General features: G+C 42.5%; 1 protein-coding gene across 2 annotated transcripts in view; it reads left to right on the top strand.

Moving 5' to 3' along the window:
* Positions 1–17,707, top strand: part of EXOC3 (exocyst complex component 3) — a 37,428-nt gene extending 19,721 nt beyond the window's left edge. For both annotated transcript variants that reach the window (XM_040432145.1, XM_040432144.1), the window contains exons 6-13: positions 3,336–3,461; positions 8,479–8,579; positions 9,049–9,159; positions 12,455–12,602; positions 14,342–14,464; positions 14,615–14,776; positions 15,146–15,273; positions 15,376–17,707. In XM_040432145.1, coding sequence (XP_040288079.1) covers positions 3,336–3,461; positions 8,479–8,579; positions 9,049–9,159; positions 12,455–12,602; positions 14,342–14,464; positions 14,615–14,776; positions 15,146–15,273; positions 15,376–15,550 — 1,074 coding nt within the window. In that variant the 3' untranslated portion in view covers positions 15,551–17,707. The remainder of the gene's footprint in view (positions 1–3,335; positions 3,462–8,478; positions 8,580–9,048; positions 9,160–12,454; positions 12,603–14,341; positions 14,465–14,614; positions 14,777–15,145; positions 15,274–15,375) is intronic.
* Positions 17,708–18,227: the final 520 nt, after the last annotated feature.

The following is an 18,227-nucleotide window of genomic DNA, read 5'->3' as shown; positions in this document are numbered from 1 at the left end:
TGGACTGTTGAAGACTGGAAAAATGTTGCCTGGTCTGATGAGTCTCGATTTCTGTTGAGACATTCAAATGTCCGAATTTGGCGTAAACAGAATGAGAACATGTATCCATCCTCTGGCTACTTCCAGCAGGATAATGCACCATGTCACAAAGCTTGAATCATTTCAAATTGGTTTCTTGAACATGACAATGAGTTCACTGTACTAAAATGGCCCCCACAGTCACCAGATCTCAACCCAATAGAGCATCTTTGGGATGTGGTGGAACGGGAGCTTCGTGCCCTGGATGTGCATCCCTCAAATCTCCAACTGCAAGATGCTATCCTATCAATATGGGCCAACATTTCTAAAGAATGCTATCGGCACCTTGTGGAATCAATGCCACTTAGAATTAAGGCAGTTCTGAAGGCAAAAGGGGGTCCAACACCGTATTAGTATGGTGTTCCTAATAATTCTTTAGGTGAGTGTGTATGAATCCAAGTATTGTCAGTGCAGTGTTATGTCCCTTACAGGAACAACATGGCAGCCTTGCTAATCCCGTATGATATGTAGACAGTGTAAATTTAGATCAGGGAGTCTAAAGTAGGGCTGCAGCCATCGATTATTTTAGTAATCAAGTATTCTACCAATTAATCGAGTACTCTAATAAGAAAAAAATTATTAAAAGAACATTTTCTATAAAAACTCATCAGCCCCCCCCTTGCCATCAGTACTCGGCACCATCAGTTTTGAATCAAGGATTTTTTGGTGTCAAGTTACTCGATTGAGTAAACATTTTAGCCCTAGTCTAAAGATACACGATTTATTACGGTAGCTCATGCAGTAGGATAAATCTGGTGCACCTTAAGGGTCCATTCACACATCCGTATGTGTTTTGCGGACCGTACATCGACGGTACTCTAATAGAAAATGCCTTTTCTTGTCCGCAATTGCGGACAAAAATAGGACATGTTCTATCTTTTGGCGGATCCGGAAGTGCGAATCCGCAAATGCGGACAGCACATTCCAGCCTCATTGAAAATGAATGGGTCCGCACCTGTTCCTCAAAATTGCGGAACCGATGCGGACCCATTTTGGGGACGAGTGAATAGACCCCAAGACATTTTTATCTAACATTACACCACTAATTGGTTGCTCCAGATTTCAACCGCCTTTTCCTCTAAACCATGACTTCTTGTCAAGTGTCTTAAACATATAATAAGTGTGGTGGCAGGCATGTACGGCGGAATTTGGGTGCATTTAGCGTTGTAACATCTCCCTAACAAGAGGTCATCCATATCAAAGTTCTGGAAAACCGTTAAACACTTCCCTCTCACTCACATACTACTACCCCACTGTGATACGTTTACGCCATAGCTTGCAGATATCAGTTTTATTATACAGCTGGCGAGTGCTGTTACTACTGGGTTCCCTGCAGTTTAACCCATCAGATGCTTCGGTCAATAATGACCACTGCCTCTGAACAGTTAGACAAAAGGAGGAAGCTCCCTGTGCTCTATGATTAACACCCCACAAAAGCAATCACGGGGTGCTGAGTAGTTGTCACGACTGTCTGTGGGCCTCAACTTTATGCCTGTAGTCATGCAAGTCAGTGTTCATGCCGGTAAGTATAGATGAGCCCAAATTTCTTTTCCAGTACTTTGAGTTCAGCTTTGTGGTGTAGTGGAAAATGTAGAGGATTATAGGACTCAAGTCCTCTATTACATGGAAGGGACAGATTCATTATTAATACTGGTGTTTAGCATGTCAGTCTTTGGGGCAGTTCACGCAGTTTTTTAGGTGCTGATTTTGGAGCGTTTCTGCCTCAAAATCTGCTCCAAAAAAACGCTGATTTGTAAAAAATGAAGCAACATGCCCTATCTTGGGTCAGAATTGGTGCTCAATCTCCCATTGAAATTAATAAGAAGCTGAAAAAAAAACAGTTCCAAGTAAGTCCATGCGTTTTGTGTGTGTTTTCAGTGCAGATCTGCTTCAAACACCTAAAGCTTCAAATTCACCTTTGTATTGAACCCATTGTTTAAAAAACAATTTTTTTTTGAGCGTCTTTTGTTTCAAAATCAGTCATGTGAAAAGCAGAGCAAGATAAGAAAAATTAATCTTTGCGCTGTAATTTAAGCCAGGTAGATTTGCACTGTAATTTAAGCCAGTTATGGTGTAAATTAGAGAATCTGTCAGGCTGTTGCAGACCATGCAGTCTTTTGAAAAGTGTTGAGGAATATAGTAAGTCACAAATTGTAGTGCAGATATGGTGTGGGCCATAATTTGCAACTTTTTTATGCTATAAAACTAGGATAAAACCTTTAATGAATCTGCCCAAAGTTTCTGTTTAAAGGGGTTGTCTGAGTTATTTTTCTAACTAGGCAAATGTAAGGACTTTACAATTCACTTACTTTATCTCCAGTTGCTGCTTTCTAAGATTTCACTGAGGGTCACATGACCTGTGATGTCAGCCTCTCTCCCTGCTCTGATGATTTGTGAACAAGCCTGAGAGGTCAGATAAGAGTCTGTACACCAGATGTCACTGTGCTGGCCACGCCCCCCTTCACTGCTGTCTGCTTTCTCCCTGGATTTTTCAGGAAAAACATTTACCCCTTCAGCTGCACAGACTCGGGGCTGAAGGCTTTACTGAGTAGCTGCAGGCAGTAAGGAGACAAATGTGGGGCACAGGAGCTGACAGGAGTTCTGCAGAGCATTGCACAAGAACAGGTAGGGGGATCAGCAGTGTCCTTGTACAGCTAGGACTTGTAGTCCTACAAATACAACAAGCTGTAGAGTCTCCCAGCAGGCAGACATGTCACTCAGGGCAGCTTTTGTAGACACTCCCTTAGCAGTGCAGGGGGAGGAGCAGAGATGGTTGTTATTGCAGGTAAACAAAGGGCCAGAAGAGAACCAGGGAAATGAGGAAATAGATTTTCTTTTGGCCTAAAACTTTCTTAGCTTAGTTATATATTGTTGCCCATCAGATTTACAGTGCTATATTTATTTATTTATTTTCATAACTTAGACAACCCCTTTAATGTTAGAGGGGGGCGATCATATGACCGTCCTTCTGTAGGCTTAAGGAAAGGGCTGTGTGTATGGACTCATTGCAGCTTGGATGCAAATACAACAAAAGGGCTAGTTTAGAATCTATTAAAGGCATATTGAGAATGCATCGTGCACATTAGTATTGCCTTTCCTGATTATGGACCATGGTCAGAAGATACGATCTCCAGACAGGACCATAACCAGTCGGCATGCGGTACTTATACAGAGAGCTTTGCGCTTCTTTTCTGCTTCAGCATTTGGGTTTGCGTTCATACAAATGTAACCAGTACTTCTGATTATGTATCTTTTAGTCAAATATCATTGGGTGGCTGAGAAAAGCCTTAGAGACAGATAAAAAGGACTGGGATAAAAACACAGAGCCTGAAGCGGATCAAGATGGATACTACCAGACCACTCTGCCAGCTATCGTTTTCCAGGTAACTGATAATAGCGACATCTTAAAATTTTAACATTGGTTTGAGTACCATAATGACAGCAACCATCTGTGTATATGAATTCATGTGAAAAAGTATGTTTAAAAAAAATATATATGTTTTTAACATGTGCGTGCACAGAAGAAAATATAATTTCTAGGATTTTAACCCCTTCTACTCCGTTGCGGTCCTTTTTTTTCGTCGCCATATTTTGACCCCTATAACTTTTTTGTAGTATGTGTATGGAGCTGTGTGGGGGCTTATTTTTTGCGGGGCGATCTGAACTTTTCATTGATGCCATTCTGGGGTGTGTATGACTTTTTGATTACTTTTTATCTATTTATTTTTTTTGGAGAAAATGAAGCGACCAAAATCAGGATTGACCACGGCATCAGAGGGGTTAAATGTCCGCTATCGGCATTACTGCCGGGTGCGGACATTAGCCGTGGGTGTCTGCTATAAGAAACAGCAGGCCACCTGCGGCTATGGCACCCGCACCGCTCAGGAGCGGGCGCCATCTTTATAGACCCCGCCAGCGCGTACTAGTACAGCGCTGGTCGGGAAAGGGTTAAGACTGGCGTTTTAGACGCTGGTCTTAGTAAGCCCTATACCTGGTGGTGTATCCGCCGGAGTTATGAAGACAAAACTTCGGCGGATCCACTGCCAGTTCTAAATGTAATGTAAGACTGCTTCCAAGATGTCTTACATTTAGACCATTTTCTACGCCTAAGGGTACTTTCACATTAGCGTTTTTCTTTTCCGGCATAGAGTTCCGTCACAGGGGCTCTATACCGGAGAAGAACTGACCAGGTATATCCCCATGCATTCTGAATGGAGAGTAATCCGTTCAGGATGTCTTCAGTTCAGTCATTTTGACTGATCAGGCAAAAGAGAAAACCGTAGCATGCTACGGTTTTATCACCGGCGAATAAAACTGAAGACTTGCCTGAATGCCGGATCCGGATTTTTTTTTCCATAGGAATGCATTAGTGCCGGATCCGGCATTTAAAATACTGGAATGTCGGATCCGTCCTTCCGGTCTGCGCATGCACAGACCGTTAAAAATTACAAAAGAATAAATACCTGATCCGTTTTGCCTGATGACACTGGAAAAACGGATCTGGTATTGCAATGCATTTTTCTGACTGACCAGGCATTTTTCAGACTGATCAGGATCCTGATCAGTCTGAAAAATGCCTGATCAGTCAGAAAAAATGACATGCAAACATGCATTTGCATACAGTTTGCCTGATCAGGCAGTCAGTTCAGGGAACGGAACTGCCTGCTGGAATCAAACAACCCAAGTATGAAAGTACCCACGTCATGCCAACTTTTTTAGACCTGGCGTGAGCGGAGAGAAGTCATAGATTGCGGCGCAAAGCACCTTTGCGCTGCAATCTGCACCAGAAATACACCTAATTTAGGTGTATTTCTGTTTAATAAATGATCCCTTTAGTGTTTGTGTTCAAGTACATTACTTGTATTCTTATTTTATTCCAAGGATGGACACATTGTGGCTTGCAGTTCATGTGACTCCTGGCTGTGCCACCCCATCCTCTCTGTACAGAATGTAGTTAAACTGTCCTGTGATCTTTCTACTCCTTTGCTGATATGTGATCCCAGAGAATAGAGGAAGAGTATCTTTGTGTCATTTACTGAATATTGCTTGCATGTGTATTAACAGTTAAGAGAAGTGCATGATCATGGTGGAGTTTAGCATGTTGAGTTAAAGTGGCACTGTAGCTGGCATATTTGTATGGGCACTGCAGTGGCTGAGCACAGTGTTGTAACCGTAAGTACAGGGCATGCTGTGTGCTGGAGACTCTCTTGTGGCTGGAACAATATGAGGAGTAGTGGGTTATTCTGTGTGGTGGTCACAATAATGTGGGCTCTTCTGTGTAGATTAGAGTGTTGACACTGAATTGATCTAGTCCCCAAGATGGCATCCAGAGCAGACACTGTTACTGTGAGACCTGGCCATTCGTATACCTTGTGATTGCATGTTCCTGTAGCATAGGGGTATCCAGGACTGACAGCAACTTGCAGTCTGTGGTCTGGATGCCATCATTGGGACCTGAGCCATCTAGAGTAGAGGTTGTTAATTACAGCCAGACCTGGACACACTATGTAACATTAAGGAGCAATCATTAGGAAAATGGGGGATGCAAATGCACGATCCCTCTGTAGACTGGGACACTGTTAGCTGTCATATATTAACATTAAATGATTGGGAAAGGTTTAATCAGTGATTTTACCACATAATGCAGCTATGCAAATCACACACAAATAGGTAAAAGTAGGGGAGGGGTGTGCACCTCACATTCTGGATAATTTGTAATATACAGGGGGATGAGGAGAAAACACCAGTAAGGGATCACTGATGGAGAATGGCATGAAAACATCTTGTAACTCACTTTTCCACCAAACATTCACTCTAAGTAGAGTAGTACAAAATAACAATTATGCCCATACTCACCCTGTAAATTCCCAACTGGTGTAATGGGCTGTAGAGATGACATGCCATACTGGTGTGTAACCATAGCACTCAATCACTAGACATGCCATACATAGTGGCATCACCCCAACATGCAACCGCCATGTAGCAGATGGGTCAAGTTAGCTACAACATTATCACAGCCATTTTAAAATTAGTTATTTATTCTTTAAGGCTACTTTCACACTAGCGTTCGGAGCGGATCCGTCTGATGTTTCATCAGACGGATCCGCTCCGATAATGCAGACGTTCGCATCCGTTCAGAACGGATGCGTTTGCATTAAAACTTAGAAAATTTTCTAAGTGTGAAAGTTGTCTGAGCGGATCCGTTCAGACTTTACATTGAAAGTCAATGGGGAACGGATCCGCTTGAAGATTGAGCCATATTGTGTCATCTTCAAGCGGATCCGTCCCCATTGACTTCCATTGTAAGTGTGGACGGATCCGCTCGCCTCCGCACGGCCAGGCGGACACCCGAACGCTGCAAGCAGCGTTCAGGTGTCCGCTCACTGAGCGGAGCGGAGGCTGAACGCTGGCAGGCGTATGCATTCTCAGTGGATCCGCATCCATTGAGAATGCATTGGGGCCAGACGGATGCGTTCGGGGCCGCTCGTGAGCCCCTTCAAACGGTGCGCACGAGCGGACACCCGAACGCTAGTGTGAAAGTAGCCTAACACAGGTCGGCATTTAAGGAGGCATAGACACATACTTGCGCTCTTCTTATCCTTAACTGGTAATAAATGAGCATAGGGAAAAAAAATATGGATTAACTGGCTACAAAAAATAAAAAATACAATGAATTTTTTTATTTTTATTATGTCCCGTCCCACCCCCAAAGTGCATATCTTACCCATGAGCAATCCTGTCTTGCTGAATGTACTTGGATGATTAGCACTATTTACAGAGTCTACGTTAAAGGGTAACTGTCATGTTTTCATCAAGAAATCAATTTTAGCATATGTTACTGCTGCAGCAGCATTATGCATAAATCAATCTTTAGTTTCTTCACATATCACTGTTTTCCTTGAGATTTCCCTTCGTTACGACTGTTTTAAACATTTACAATATGAGCACACTCTCAAGATGGCTCCTCTGCCAGTTCTCTGAGGCCAAAACTGCTTTCCCTCACTTCCCATACACACTTGCTGTAGCCAGCAGCTCCCTGCCAGCCAATCAGATTGGATTACTGGGAGACACACCTCCTCACTCTGAAGCCTAATGCAGACATGCAGCGTGAAGGACCGCCCCTCCGTCTTCTGTTTATACTAAAAGGAAGACAGACAAGCCATAGTAACGGTCTTTTAAGGGAGCAGTGGAAAGGGACAGAGGACATTAATGAAAGCTGTTATTATAAGGTAATTACAGATCTTTTGAGAATTATTGACAGACTAACTCAGGTATACATGCCTAGCTCTAATAAACTAGCAAATAAAAAAAATATGACAAGTTATAATAAAACTCCCCTAGTGCCCCCAAATATAAAGAAATAATCAAAGAACACATAATCATCACTTAAAGGGTTTGTGCAGTGCTACAATATTGATGACCTATCCTCAGGATAGGTTCTCAATATCAGATCGGTGGGGGTCCACATCCTAGCCCTTCTGACGGTCAGCGTTTCTAAGAGGCTGCAGCGCTCGTTTAACTGCATGCCATTTTTGCCATTATTATCATTATTATTATTTATATTGTATTTTTCTTACATTGGGGGCACTGGAGGACTTTTCTTAAAACTCAGACAATGGGGGGAATTTATCATGAGGGTAATAGTTAGTCAGTTTTGCTCGAGTCTGTGTTGGAGTAGTTTATGCCACATTTATCAAATGTTGCCTGTTTGATAAATTTGTCTTATCCTTAAAGGGTTTCTATCATCAGAAATTCTGTTATGTGACTTTACATTGAAAGTCAATGGGGAACGGATCCGCTTGAAGATTGAGCCATATTGTGTCATCTTCAAGCGGATCCGTCCCCATTGACTTACATTGTAAGTGTGGACGGATCCGCTCGCCTCCGCACGGCCAGGCGGACACCCGAACGCTGCAAGCAGCGTTCAGGTGTCCGCTCACTGAGCGGAGCGGAGGCTGAGCGCTGGCAGCGGATGCATTCTCAGTGGATCCGCCTCCACTGAGAATGCATTGGGGCCAGACGGATGCGTTCGGGGCCGCTCGTGAGCCCCCTCAAACGGTGCGCACGAGCGGACACCCGAACGCTAGTGTGAAAGTAGCCTAACTACACCGACTTTTCTACCCACATTACAAAACTGGAGTGAAAAAGTCGCAAAAGCCCTTTTTTCCCACTTTTTTGATGCCAGAATTCTGGAGTGAAGAAACACTAAATCAGGGCCAGTGTCTTTAAGAGAGAGGGATATGTATGTAAATCTAAGCTAGGGTTTTTGTGCACACCCGCGGTCATGAAAAGGTTAAACGAAATAAAATCAGAACACAAAAAAATGGCTTGACGGTTACGAAATTGTACAGAATCTTTGACGTCCTTTATCCATGAATAACAAATTTATTTTTTCTTTAGATGTTTGAGCAAAATTTACAAGTAGCAGCTCAGATTAGTGAAGAGCTGAAGAAGAAGGTTTTACACTTGTGCCTGCAGCAAATGAATGCGTTTCTCAACAGGTATGGACAAGTATTAGTTACTGATGTTACTGCATGTCTCCCAAATTCATCATATCAGACAGTGGGCTCTCCTTCAACTTCCTTTTTGAAAGTACCATTTTAGTGTGATTGGCTGCTGGTTAGTCAGACTGTGTTGCAGACGTTGGCCATTATGATTTCTCAGCAATGTGGGCACATGTGAACATGGGATCAACACAGATGCCCTCCGCTGCCAGGCGCACATGCAACTGGAAAGCCAGTTCCATAGGTACAAATAATAGGCCACATTCTCATTTTCAGAGCATTAAAATGTTGGGTCGCTAGTGGTTTTCATCTGCATTATAATATAAAATATGTTAACTGGAAGTTTGTGGCAGTTACAGTATGTACTGAAATATAAAGTTATTCTAAATGTTGAATCCCTTTAGAGAGCTACTTGCTCAGATTTTTATTATGGGTGCTCACAGGAATAATGTGTCTCCATTTACAGGTACAGTGAGGAAGCACAGCTCTATAAAGAGGATCACTTAAGGAACCGGCAGCTTCCTGCATGTTATGTCCAGTATATAATAGCCATCATTAACAACTGCCAGACATTTAGGTAAGCCTGTTTTGCTTCTATTTAAAGTGTTTCCGAATTTCATAGTCATATGTAAGAACTGCAGTCTGTCCCACAAAAAACAAGTCCTCACAAGCTGCCGCGACAGAAAAGGAAAAATGGTATGGGTCTTGGAATATGGTGACAACAATAATAAAAAAATATATATGATTTTATGGTGCAAGAGTAGTAAAACCAAAAATATGAAAACTGTGGGTTTTAATTTTTCACAACGCCTCTAGATGAATTCCTTGGCAGGTGTACATTTCAAAATGAGGTCTTTGTGGCGAGGGGGCTGCTTATATTTTAGCAACTCAAGGCCTCCGCAAATCTAAAATAATGCATGAAAATTATTGTTTGAGTCTAGTTGCACACTAAAACTAAACATGGGATATAAAAAAAACACAAGCAGGATAAGAATCGTTGAATTTTGTTTCTCTGTTACTCTGCCTTACAGAAAAAATAGATTAAATTGAAAACTGCCCCAACTCTTTGATTTAAAGTGGTTTTCCATTTTCGGGGGTCTTTTGGGCAACCCACCCCCCTCATGGACGGACTTGTAGAGGGAAGCATATGTGCTTCCAGATGCTGGGTTCCAGCTCCTCCGCTGTCCAAGGGCAATGTGCCACCACTACGGCCAACGATTGGTAGGGAGTAAGTAAGTATGCTTTCCTCCACCTTGAGGGGTCTGCCCGAAAGGCCCTGAAGATGATGGAAAACCCCTTTTGATGTGTATGAAACACTTAGAGGGTGAGCACATTTACTAAATACTGCCTTGAATATTTTGAGGGGTGCAGTTTTTTAAATGGGTGTCAAAGCCACTTCAGAACTGATGTAGTACCCCATCTCTTTGTTCCAGTACTCTGTACAGGAAGAAAGCTGTCATTTGTGAGGAGCTTAAGAATATGAGGACTACCAAGCTTGATCTGTGTTGGTAGACTCCAGTGCTCGGCTCAGGCTGGAGCTCACTGCTGACAACAGCAAAACGGGGCCGTTTAAAGGAAGTGACCCAGTGTTTTGCTCATGGTATCTGTCACCAGCTTGTGCTCCACGCAGGTAGGACAGAATCAAACTGGTGACATTTCCTTTTAACAAATCATATTAAAAAACTTTAGCACATAAGTTGGATATACACATACAATTTTTGTAGCAGCTGGCTAATACAGAAAATCAAAAATATCCATTCCGGGCTTTAACTTAAAAAAATTAAGTGTCTCTTTTTTTTTTTATTATATAACTTGTCATGCCCAGCAAAGAAATCCAAAAATGTTAATCCCTTTACTATTTTAAGCCTTTAGATGACTGTCCTCCTCCTGATTGCAGGACTGATAAGGGAATCCATGATCAGAAAATATCCTATTTTTTTATCAAGTTTTATTTAATTTTTTTAAACCTATTTGTAACTACTTGTAAACAGCATTTAGCTCTGAAAGGATGTTCCTGAATGTCCTTGCTTAGACTACAGCTTCACGGAGACCATAAAACGGCAGGAGCTTATACAAGGCTACATAGATTCTGTTCCTGGCACTTATTGATCGCCCTGTATACAACTCATGAAGCGGCCGTGATGCTTCGTGATCCTGTACCTGCAATCACCTGATCACTGGATAACTTCAAAGGCTTATAAGTCTCCCACAGTTGTTTTTCCCTGGTCACTGGAGCTAATCGTAGCCCCAGTTACAGGAGAAATCAGAAATATAAAAAAAACTATAAAAGAATGTAATGTTAAAGGGGTTTTCTGTGATAAATACATAACTCAGCAGCAATAAATATAATTTAAAAAAATTAAAATCACACTTTTCTCCCCTGCCTCTTATAGCGTTGCTCTCTATTCTGGCAGTGCTGCTGTCATTTTCCGGGCTGCAGCTGTGATGTCACGTGCACACAGGTCACCGTGCACCCTCACCAGCCTCAGCAGTGTAGGGGACATCGCGGTTGAGGCCAGTTGCAGTGGTGTCTCTAATATGTACACACAATATGTAAATTAGAAAAGACAAAACAAGAATGTTACTAAGGCCCCTTTCACACGGGCGAGTATTCCGCGCGGATGCGATGTGTGAGTTGAACGCATTGCACCCGCACTGAATCCTGACCCATTCATTTCTATGGGGCTGTGCACACGAGCGGTGATTTTCACGCATCACTTGTGCGTTGCGTGAAAATGTCAGCATGTTCTATATTCTGCATTTTTGACGCAACACAGGCCCCATAGAAGTGAATGGGGCTGCGTGAAAATCGCAAGCATCCGCAAGCAAGTGAGGATGCGGTGTGATTTTCACGCACGGTTGCTAGGATCCGGATGGGGACCCGATCATTATTATTTCCCCTTATAACATGGTTATAAGGGAAAATAATAGCATTCTGAATACAGAATGCATACTAAAATAGGGCTGGAGGGGTAAAAAAAAAAAAAAAATTTTTTTAACTCGCCTTAATCCACTTGTTCTCGCAGCCGGCATCTCTTCTGTCTTCATCTGTGAGGAATAGGACCTTTTGATGACATCACTGCGTTCATCACATGATCCATCACCATGGTGATGGATCATGTGATGAACGTAGTGACGTCATCAAAGGTCCTATTGCTCACAGTTAAAGACAGAAGAGATGTGGGCTGCGCAAACAAGTGGATTAAGGTGAGTTAAAAAAATATATATTATTTTTTAACCCCTCCAGCGCTAGTTTACTATGCATTCTGTATTCAGAATGCTATTATTTTCCCTTATAACCATGTTATAAGGGGAAATAATACAATCTACAGAACACCGATCCCAAACCCGAACTTCTGTGAAGAAGTTCGGGTTTGGGTACCAAACATGCGCGATTTTTCTCACGCAAATGCAAAACGCATTACAATGTTTTGCACTCGCTCGGAAAAATCGCGCATGTTCCCGCAACGCACCCACACCTTTTCCCGCAACGCCTGTGTGAAACCAGCCTAATAGTCCACTCCACAGCGTCTAGCTCAACCTGGCGATCGCAAACTATAACGGAAACGGAAAGGGGAAGCAATATTAAAAGTATTTTAGTTGCACTTTGTGATTTAAAAAATTCCTTTTTCCCTCAGTTTTACTTGTATGAGACTGAGCTGCAGCAACCAGGATGGCCACTAGACAGTGGGTGCATCTGTGCCTGGTTCTGCTGCGCTGAAGGGGTTGCCACTCTCACTGATCTAATCTTGATGACAGAAATCCCTTTAAACGACTTTGGACATCTTTGACAAGGAAGATATGTAGTGGGTGCCGTGAATTAAAATGTGGTGCTAAGTTTAAGAATGCAAACATAATGTCCTGTTTTGTAGAGAGTCCATTGTAAGCCTGAAACGAAAATATTTAAGAAGTGAAGAGGACTTTGTGACATCTGGCTCCACAAATATGGACACCATATTGGACAACATTGCCAATGATGGATGCAGGAATCTTCTAGATGAAGTATTTATGGACTTAGAGGTGAGGACAATTTTACTGGTGTTTCTGTTCCATATTTCAAAGGTTTAAGGAGATGTCCACACGTGCCTGAAAATGCAGCAGAAAAGTCTGCAGCGGTCTTTGCTCCAGAAAAGGCTGTGAACGTCACCCTCTCTATTGCAAAGGGTGAAATCTGCAGCATAAATTGACATGCTGTAAATTTCAAATCCGCACCACAGGTCAATTTACACTGTGTTCTTTGTTTGCGGTGTGTGGATGAGATTTGTTAACAGCTTCCTGCGGCATGGCAAGCTGAACAATAATTCACCGTGCATTTACAGCATAGAGATAGCAGCCGCTGAGGAACAGAGTCGCCACCATCAGCAGCGCCTGTCAGCTGACACCCTGCTGCAATGACCAAAATGGGTGCTAGTGTAGATACCAGCTGTTTAACCCTCCTGTCAGTAGCAACCACTTCCTCTGAGGGGTTTAGCGATCTCCCCGTGATGCGATTGCAGGATCCCGACCGTTGCCATGGCAGCCAGAGGCCTTACAAGTACGTAAGCCTGCCAGGGGCAGGGTCTCATCAGGCCAAATGTCTTTGTAAAACTGACAGGACAGTACACTGCAATAGATGACTATTGCAGTGTATTGTACCATTGACTGCATTGTTTTATGTTTCATTCCCCATGTGGGAGTTTGAAAAATGTTTTTAAAAGAAATAACATTTTCAGGTAAAAAAAAAACACATCAGTTATATTTTGTGGAAAAATAAACTACACATAGTACTGCCACGTCTGTAACAACCTGATCTATAAAAGGATCACGTTACTTATCGCACACAATGAAAAATGAAACGCTGACCTCCCAAAAAATGGTACAAAAAACAAAGAAAAATGTTCCCCAAAATGGTACCAATAAAAACTATAGGCTGTCTGACAGAAAAGCCCTCGCACAGCTACGTTGACAGAAAAATAAAAATGTTGAGTCTTAGATGCGGCGATGCATAGAAAAAAAAAGATTTTTAGTAAAGTGATTGTATGATGAAAATGTAGTAAAAAATGAAATAAATATATATAAATTTGCTACTGCCATATTCGTATCGCCCCGCAGTATAAAGTTACTGTATATCATATATGCTACATGGTGAACCCCACAAAAAATAACTGAATTACTACTTTTTCCCACTTCACCTCCCCAAAAATAGATAAATCCTAATATGGCATCACTTAGGTTTGAGTGAATTGATCTTCGGATTATAGATCCGAAGTCGATTCGTTCAAAACCCTAGTTTTTATTGCTGTTTCCATACATCATTAAAATGTATTGGCTCCGTGTAGGCAAAGTTCGTATTGTCTGAAGTCATGCAAGACTCTGTTCAGTTATTACTGTGTTCATATCTGTATATTTTAAAATAGAAAGTTGGCTTTGGTGTTACAGGGTTTGTAACAAAGCAGTGCTCAAAGGATTCAGCCCGGCCTCCTGGTGCTCAAACTTCTCATTTGCATATTAATAAAAACACTGATTTCTCTGCAGCTGTTTCGCATACACACAGCATGATGAGCCCTACCAGCCAGTATGCCTGGTTCAGTAGTGTTGATCCTGGTGACGGAGCCGCTTTAAGTTTGTGGCTGTGACGTAAAAAATGTACAGTACACAATGGAGTAATTGTGGCTTCTACCATCTAGAACTCTCCATACAGACGTCACATGGGGCTTATTAGAAATGGGCACCTCTCTGCTTACCATTAATAAAGCTTTCTTTATTTTTTTATTCTTTAGCCGCATCTTAATGACCTAATGACCAGGAAATGGCTTGCTGGCTCTAATTCCGTAGACACTATATGTGTCACCATAGAAGACTATTTTAATGACTTTGCAAGGATTAAAACTCATTACAAGCAGGTATGTGTAACTTTCATTTAGCGAGCGGATCAGACGCCGCTTCCTATTTACTGGTCTAACGGTGGACATTTGTGTACGCCGTGTTTTATTTAGTCCTTAGTTCTCAGGTTTGCTGACTCATAACATCTTCTTTTTTTTTTCTCTTCGTAGAAAATGACCATTAAGGCCCACAGGAAAGTAGTAACAGAATATATCAAAGCAATAATGCAAAGACGAATTTGCTTCAGAAATGCAGAGGAACGCAAGGAGGGTGCAGAGCGCATGATTAAGGAAGCAGAACAGTTCAAGTTTCTGTTTAAGCGTCTCACATCTGTACGTGTCTAGTAGTATTAATACATACATGACGGCTTTGTTGTATTACCAGGCAGGACTACATCTCTCCACAAAGGATGTGTCAGGCCTATCCGTAATAATGTTCCAAAGATACATCCTGTCTGCCACTTGTTCTTTTATTGCATTGTCTGTATTATGAGCCAGTCATTTGGATTTTATAGCCTTCGTATATTCCAATACATTGGAAGCTACTTGATGTCATTCACTATCTGACAGGTTCTGAGATGGCTCGTTCTCCACCCTCATTGAAGCTGAATTCTGACCAAATCAACTGTGACCACTAAATATGGATCTTCTGTATTAGAAATGTGTGGAGATACTTAACTAAGCCTCAATCTTATTCTCTAGGGATTTGGTGAAGAGACAGATGGACTCTGCGATACCATTATTGATATTGCTGAGGTTATAAAGCTCACAGATCCTTCCCTTCTCTACTTGGAAGTCTCCACCTTGGTCACTAGATATCCGGATCTCAGGTAATTGCTGGTGTATTTTCTCATTCTTGTTAGTGTATTATCTAGGAATTTAGTATAGTTAGAACATGAAAAAGTTTACCTTTTTTCTTGTTCTTCTAACAGGGATGATCATATTGCTGCTCTGCTTCAAATGAGAGGAGATGCCAGCAGGGAAATGAAACAGACAATAATAGAAACTGTGGATCAAAATCAGAGGCAACAAGGTCAAAGCTACACCCCAATCTTTAAAGACATAACTGTTCCAAGCATGGCAACACTTCCAAAACTTCTGAAGTAATATTGAATGTGTGTGGCTGCAGGTTTGGTGCTTAACCTTATAAATCTGCTCCGGAGGTGTCTGATCGTTAATATCCTCTGCCGCCTTTCCCAGCAGTGGGAGCTTGTATGTCTAGTGCCACTTTCCTTAAAAAGACAAAAAAATACTGGCTTACAAACGTGCATTTATGTCACATCTGATTATGGTCTATTGGCCTGAATGAACGGATCTGTACCGCCATGGTGCTAGCTTCCTCTGGCATCAGCTTTCCTCAGCAGAAACTGCTTGTTCTGGAGACTGCACTCATGTTGCTGATCATCGGGAAGAAGAGTGTAAGCCGATGGCCGCTTATCTCCTGCGAGAACGAAGGATCGGACATGGTGAAATTCAATATGACCGATCCCTCCTTCCCCCCAACATCATATGTAGGGGAAGATTTTACACCCCCTTACACATAAGAAAGCCACTTAGTCCTGCTGAAGTCAGTCGGTTTGGCTTATAAACTATTGCTTTTATTGTAATATTTCACAAAATCTCCAGCAGCGGTTGAAAAAGGCCTAGCGCCGTGCTGTAGTGGAAAATTCATGAGTTCCCATTAATTAGCATATACATGAAACGTCACTACTAAATGCCTTGTGCAGACGGCCATATAACTCTTTATATGGAGAAGCACTGATTCCACCTACAGAATACCACATGCTCCCAATAAGAAGAAGTCACAGAAGCAGAGTTGGCCCTCCAGACTTTATACTATAGGTAAATGACAAACCTCTTATGTTCTTGTTAGTTGAGCACTGGCGAGACACAGAGGAAATCTTGTGTAAAAGACATAAAATCTGACAGTCTTGGTCGTCTTAGACTTCCAGTACAGAGCTGCAAAATAATCTGATCAGACAATGAAGACCGAGCAGAAAGCTACCTTATGAGTACCTATCACCGACAGAGGGCCGATTAAAATGAGGATCCAGAGGAGGGGAGCTGTATGAAGCACAACTGACGGCTCTTTTGAATGAACCCACGGATGATCCATTGTTTAGCACTAGAAGTAGGAGTGATTATAATGCTTTAGTGTGTCACTCCTTGTATAATAGGTGAGCATGCCATATACTGTGCAGTCTGTTACTATGCTATGGCTGAAGACGGAGGGTGGATTTACAACCTGGTCGGCATTTTCCTTCCTTCACACAGCGTTCGAGAAGTTTGAATTCTGCAGTTTGTAAAATGTGCTCTTTTCTTAAGTTTGGGGCATTTAGGGCTGTAATGTTTTTAGTTGCTCCTAATGCCATATTTATGTAATGGATTCTTTCTGCACAAATGCGTGGGTGGGATTGCTCTGTCACTATTCATGTATCTGTTTTAGTAAATGCTTTAATTCCCTATGGAAGAATTCTGGAGCACCTTTCCTTATTCTATATTGTGCAATTTCTCTGTTATTCCTCATAGAAATGTATGAATAAATGGACAGCTGGATGTTACCACTTGGGAGCACTTCCCAACAGACTGACATTATCCAATCAGTGCAGACCTTATAGGGAAGTGGAATGGTATCACCTAGCTGTCAGTCTGTAGGAGTACCAGCACCGCATCCTGAAGACTACATCTTGTAAACCAGAAGTGTCTGGAGGGGGACTTGTTCTCCTGAAAGGAAACAAAACATGCTTACCAAGTGCTGGAGAAACAAATTGTGGGCAGCTTCCAGGCCGTCTCGTCACCATTTTTCCGGAGTACACTGGGTGACAAAAGTGTCCCTTATTTTTGTGTCACTGCACATCACAGATGAAGCTGGTTGCCAGTCCTAGAGCATGAAGTGTTAATTCATTTCTTTTTATTACAGTGCTTTTATGGAGAGGGAAGTAGTATTGTGCAAATTGTACATTTTTCTAATGATTTTATGAAGTTTAATAATTTACTTAACAGGTACTTTTGCCGTGTATGTGTAGTGAATTCGGTGTACAATGCCTGTCATCTCAAAATGCAGTGTAATCTGCAGGCAGCATGTTGTAGCGCAGAAGGAGCTGAGATTAAAGGTTCAAACGAGGTAGGCTACTTTCACACTGGCGTTTCAGGGTCCGCCTGTGAGATCAGTCTCAAGGCTCTCACTAGCGGCCCCAAACAGATCAGTTTAGCCCCAATGCATTCTGAATGGATGCGGATCCATTCAGAATGCATCAGTTTGGCTCCGTTCCGCCTCCATTCCGCTCTGGAGGTGGACACCAAAACGCTGCTTGCAGAGTTTTGGTGTCCGCCTGGCGGTGCGGAGCCGAACGAATCCGTCCTGACTGGCCACCAATGCTTTTAATACTGTGGATGGAGGGGGGTCTGGCCCCTGCTGCCTAGCAGCACCCGATCAGGGGGCTGAGATCCGCACAATTAACCCCTCAGGTATGGCACCTGAGGGGTTAATTGTGCGGATCACAGCCACCTGTAAGAGATCGGGTGCTGCCAGGCAGCAGCGGGCAGTTATGTACACAGTTCTTAGTATATTCTAACTTGAAGCGTCCACACAAAACTCAGATCTGAAAAAGCTGTTATGCAGACGGATCCGCACTGAACGGATACCATTGTTTGCATTTATAGGTGCGGATCCGTCTGTGCAGATACCAGACGGATTCGCACCTAGCGCAGGTGTGAAAGTAGCCTAAGGCTACTTACACCCGTGCGGCAGCAGGGCCCGGCAGGCTGTTCCGGATCCGTGCTA

This window comes from Bufo bufo, chromosome 5 (assembly GCF_905171765.1).
Source record: "Bufo bufo chromosome 5, aBufBuf1.1, whole genome shotgun sequence".
NCBI classification, from domain to species: Eukaryota; Metazoa; Chordata; class Amphibia; order Anura; family Bufonidae; genus Bufo; species Bufo bufo.
The sequence above is the reverse complement of the archived record's forward strand: the minus strand, read 5'-3'. Positions and strand labels throughout refer to the sequence as shown.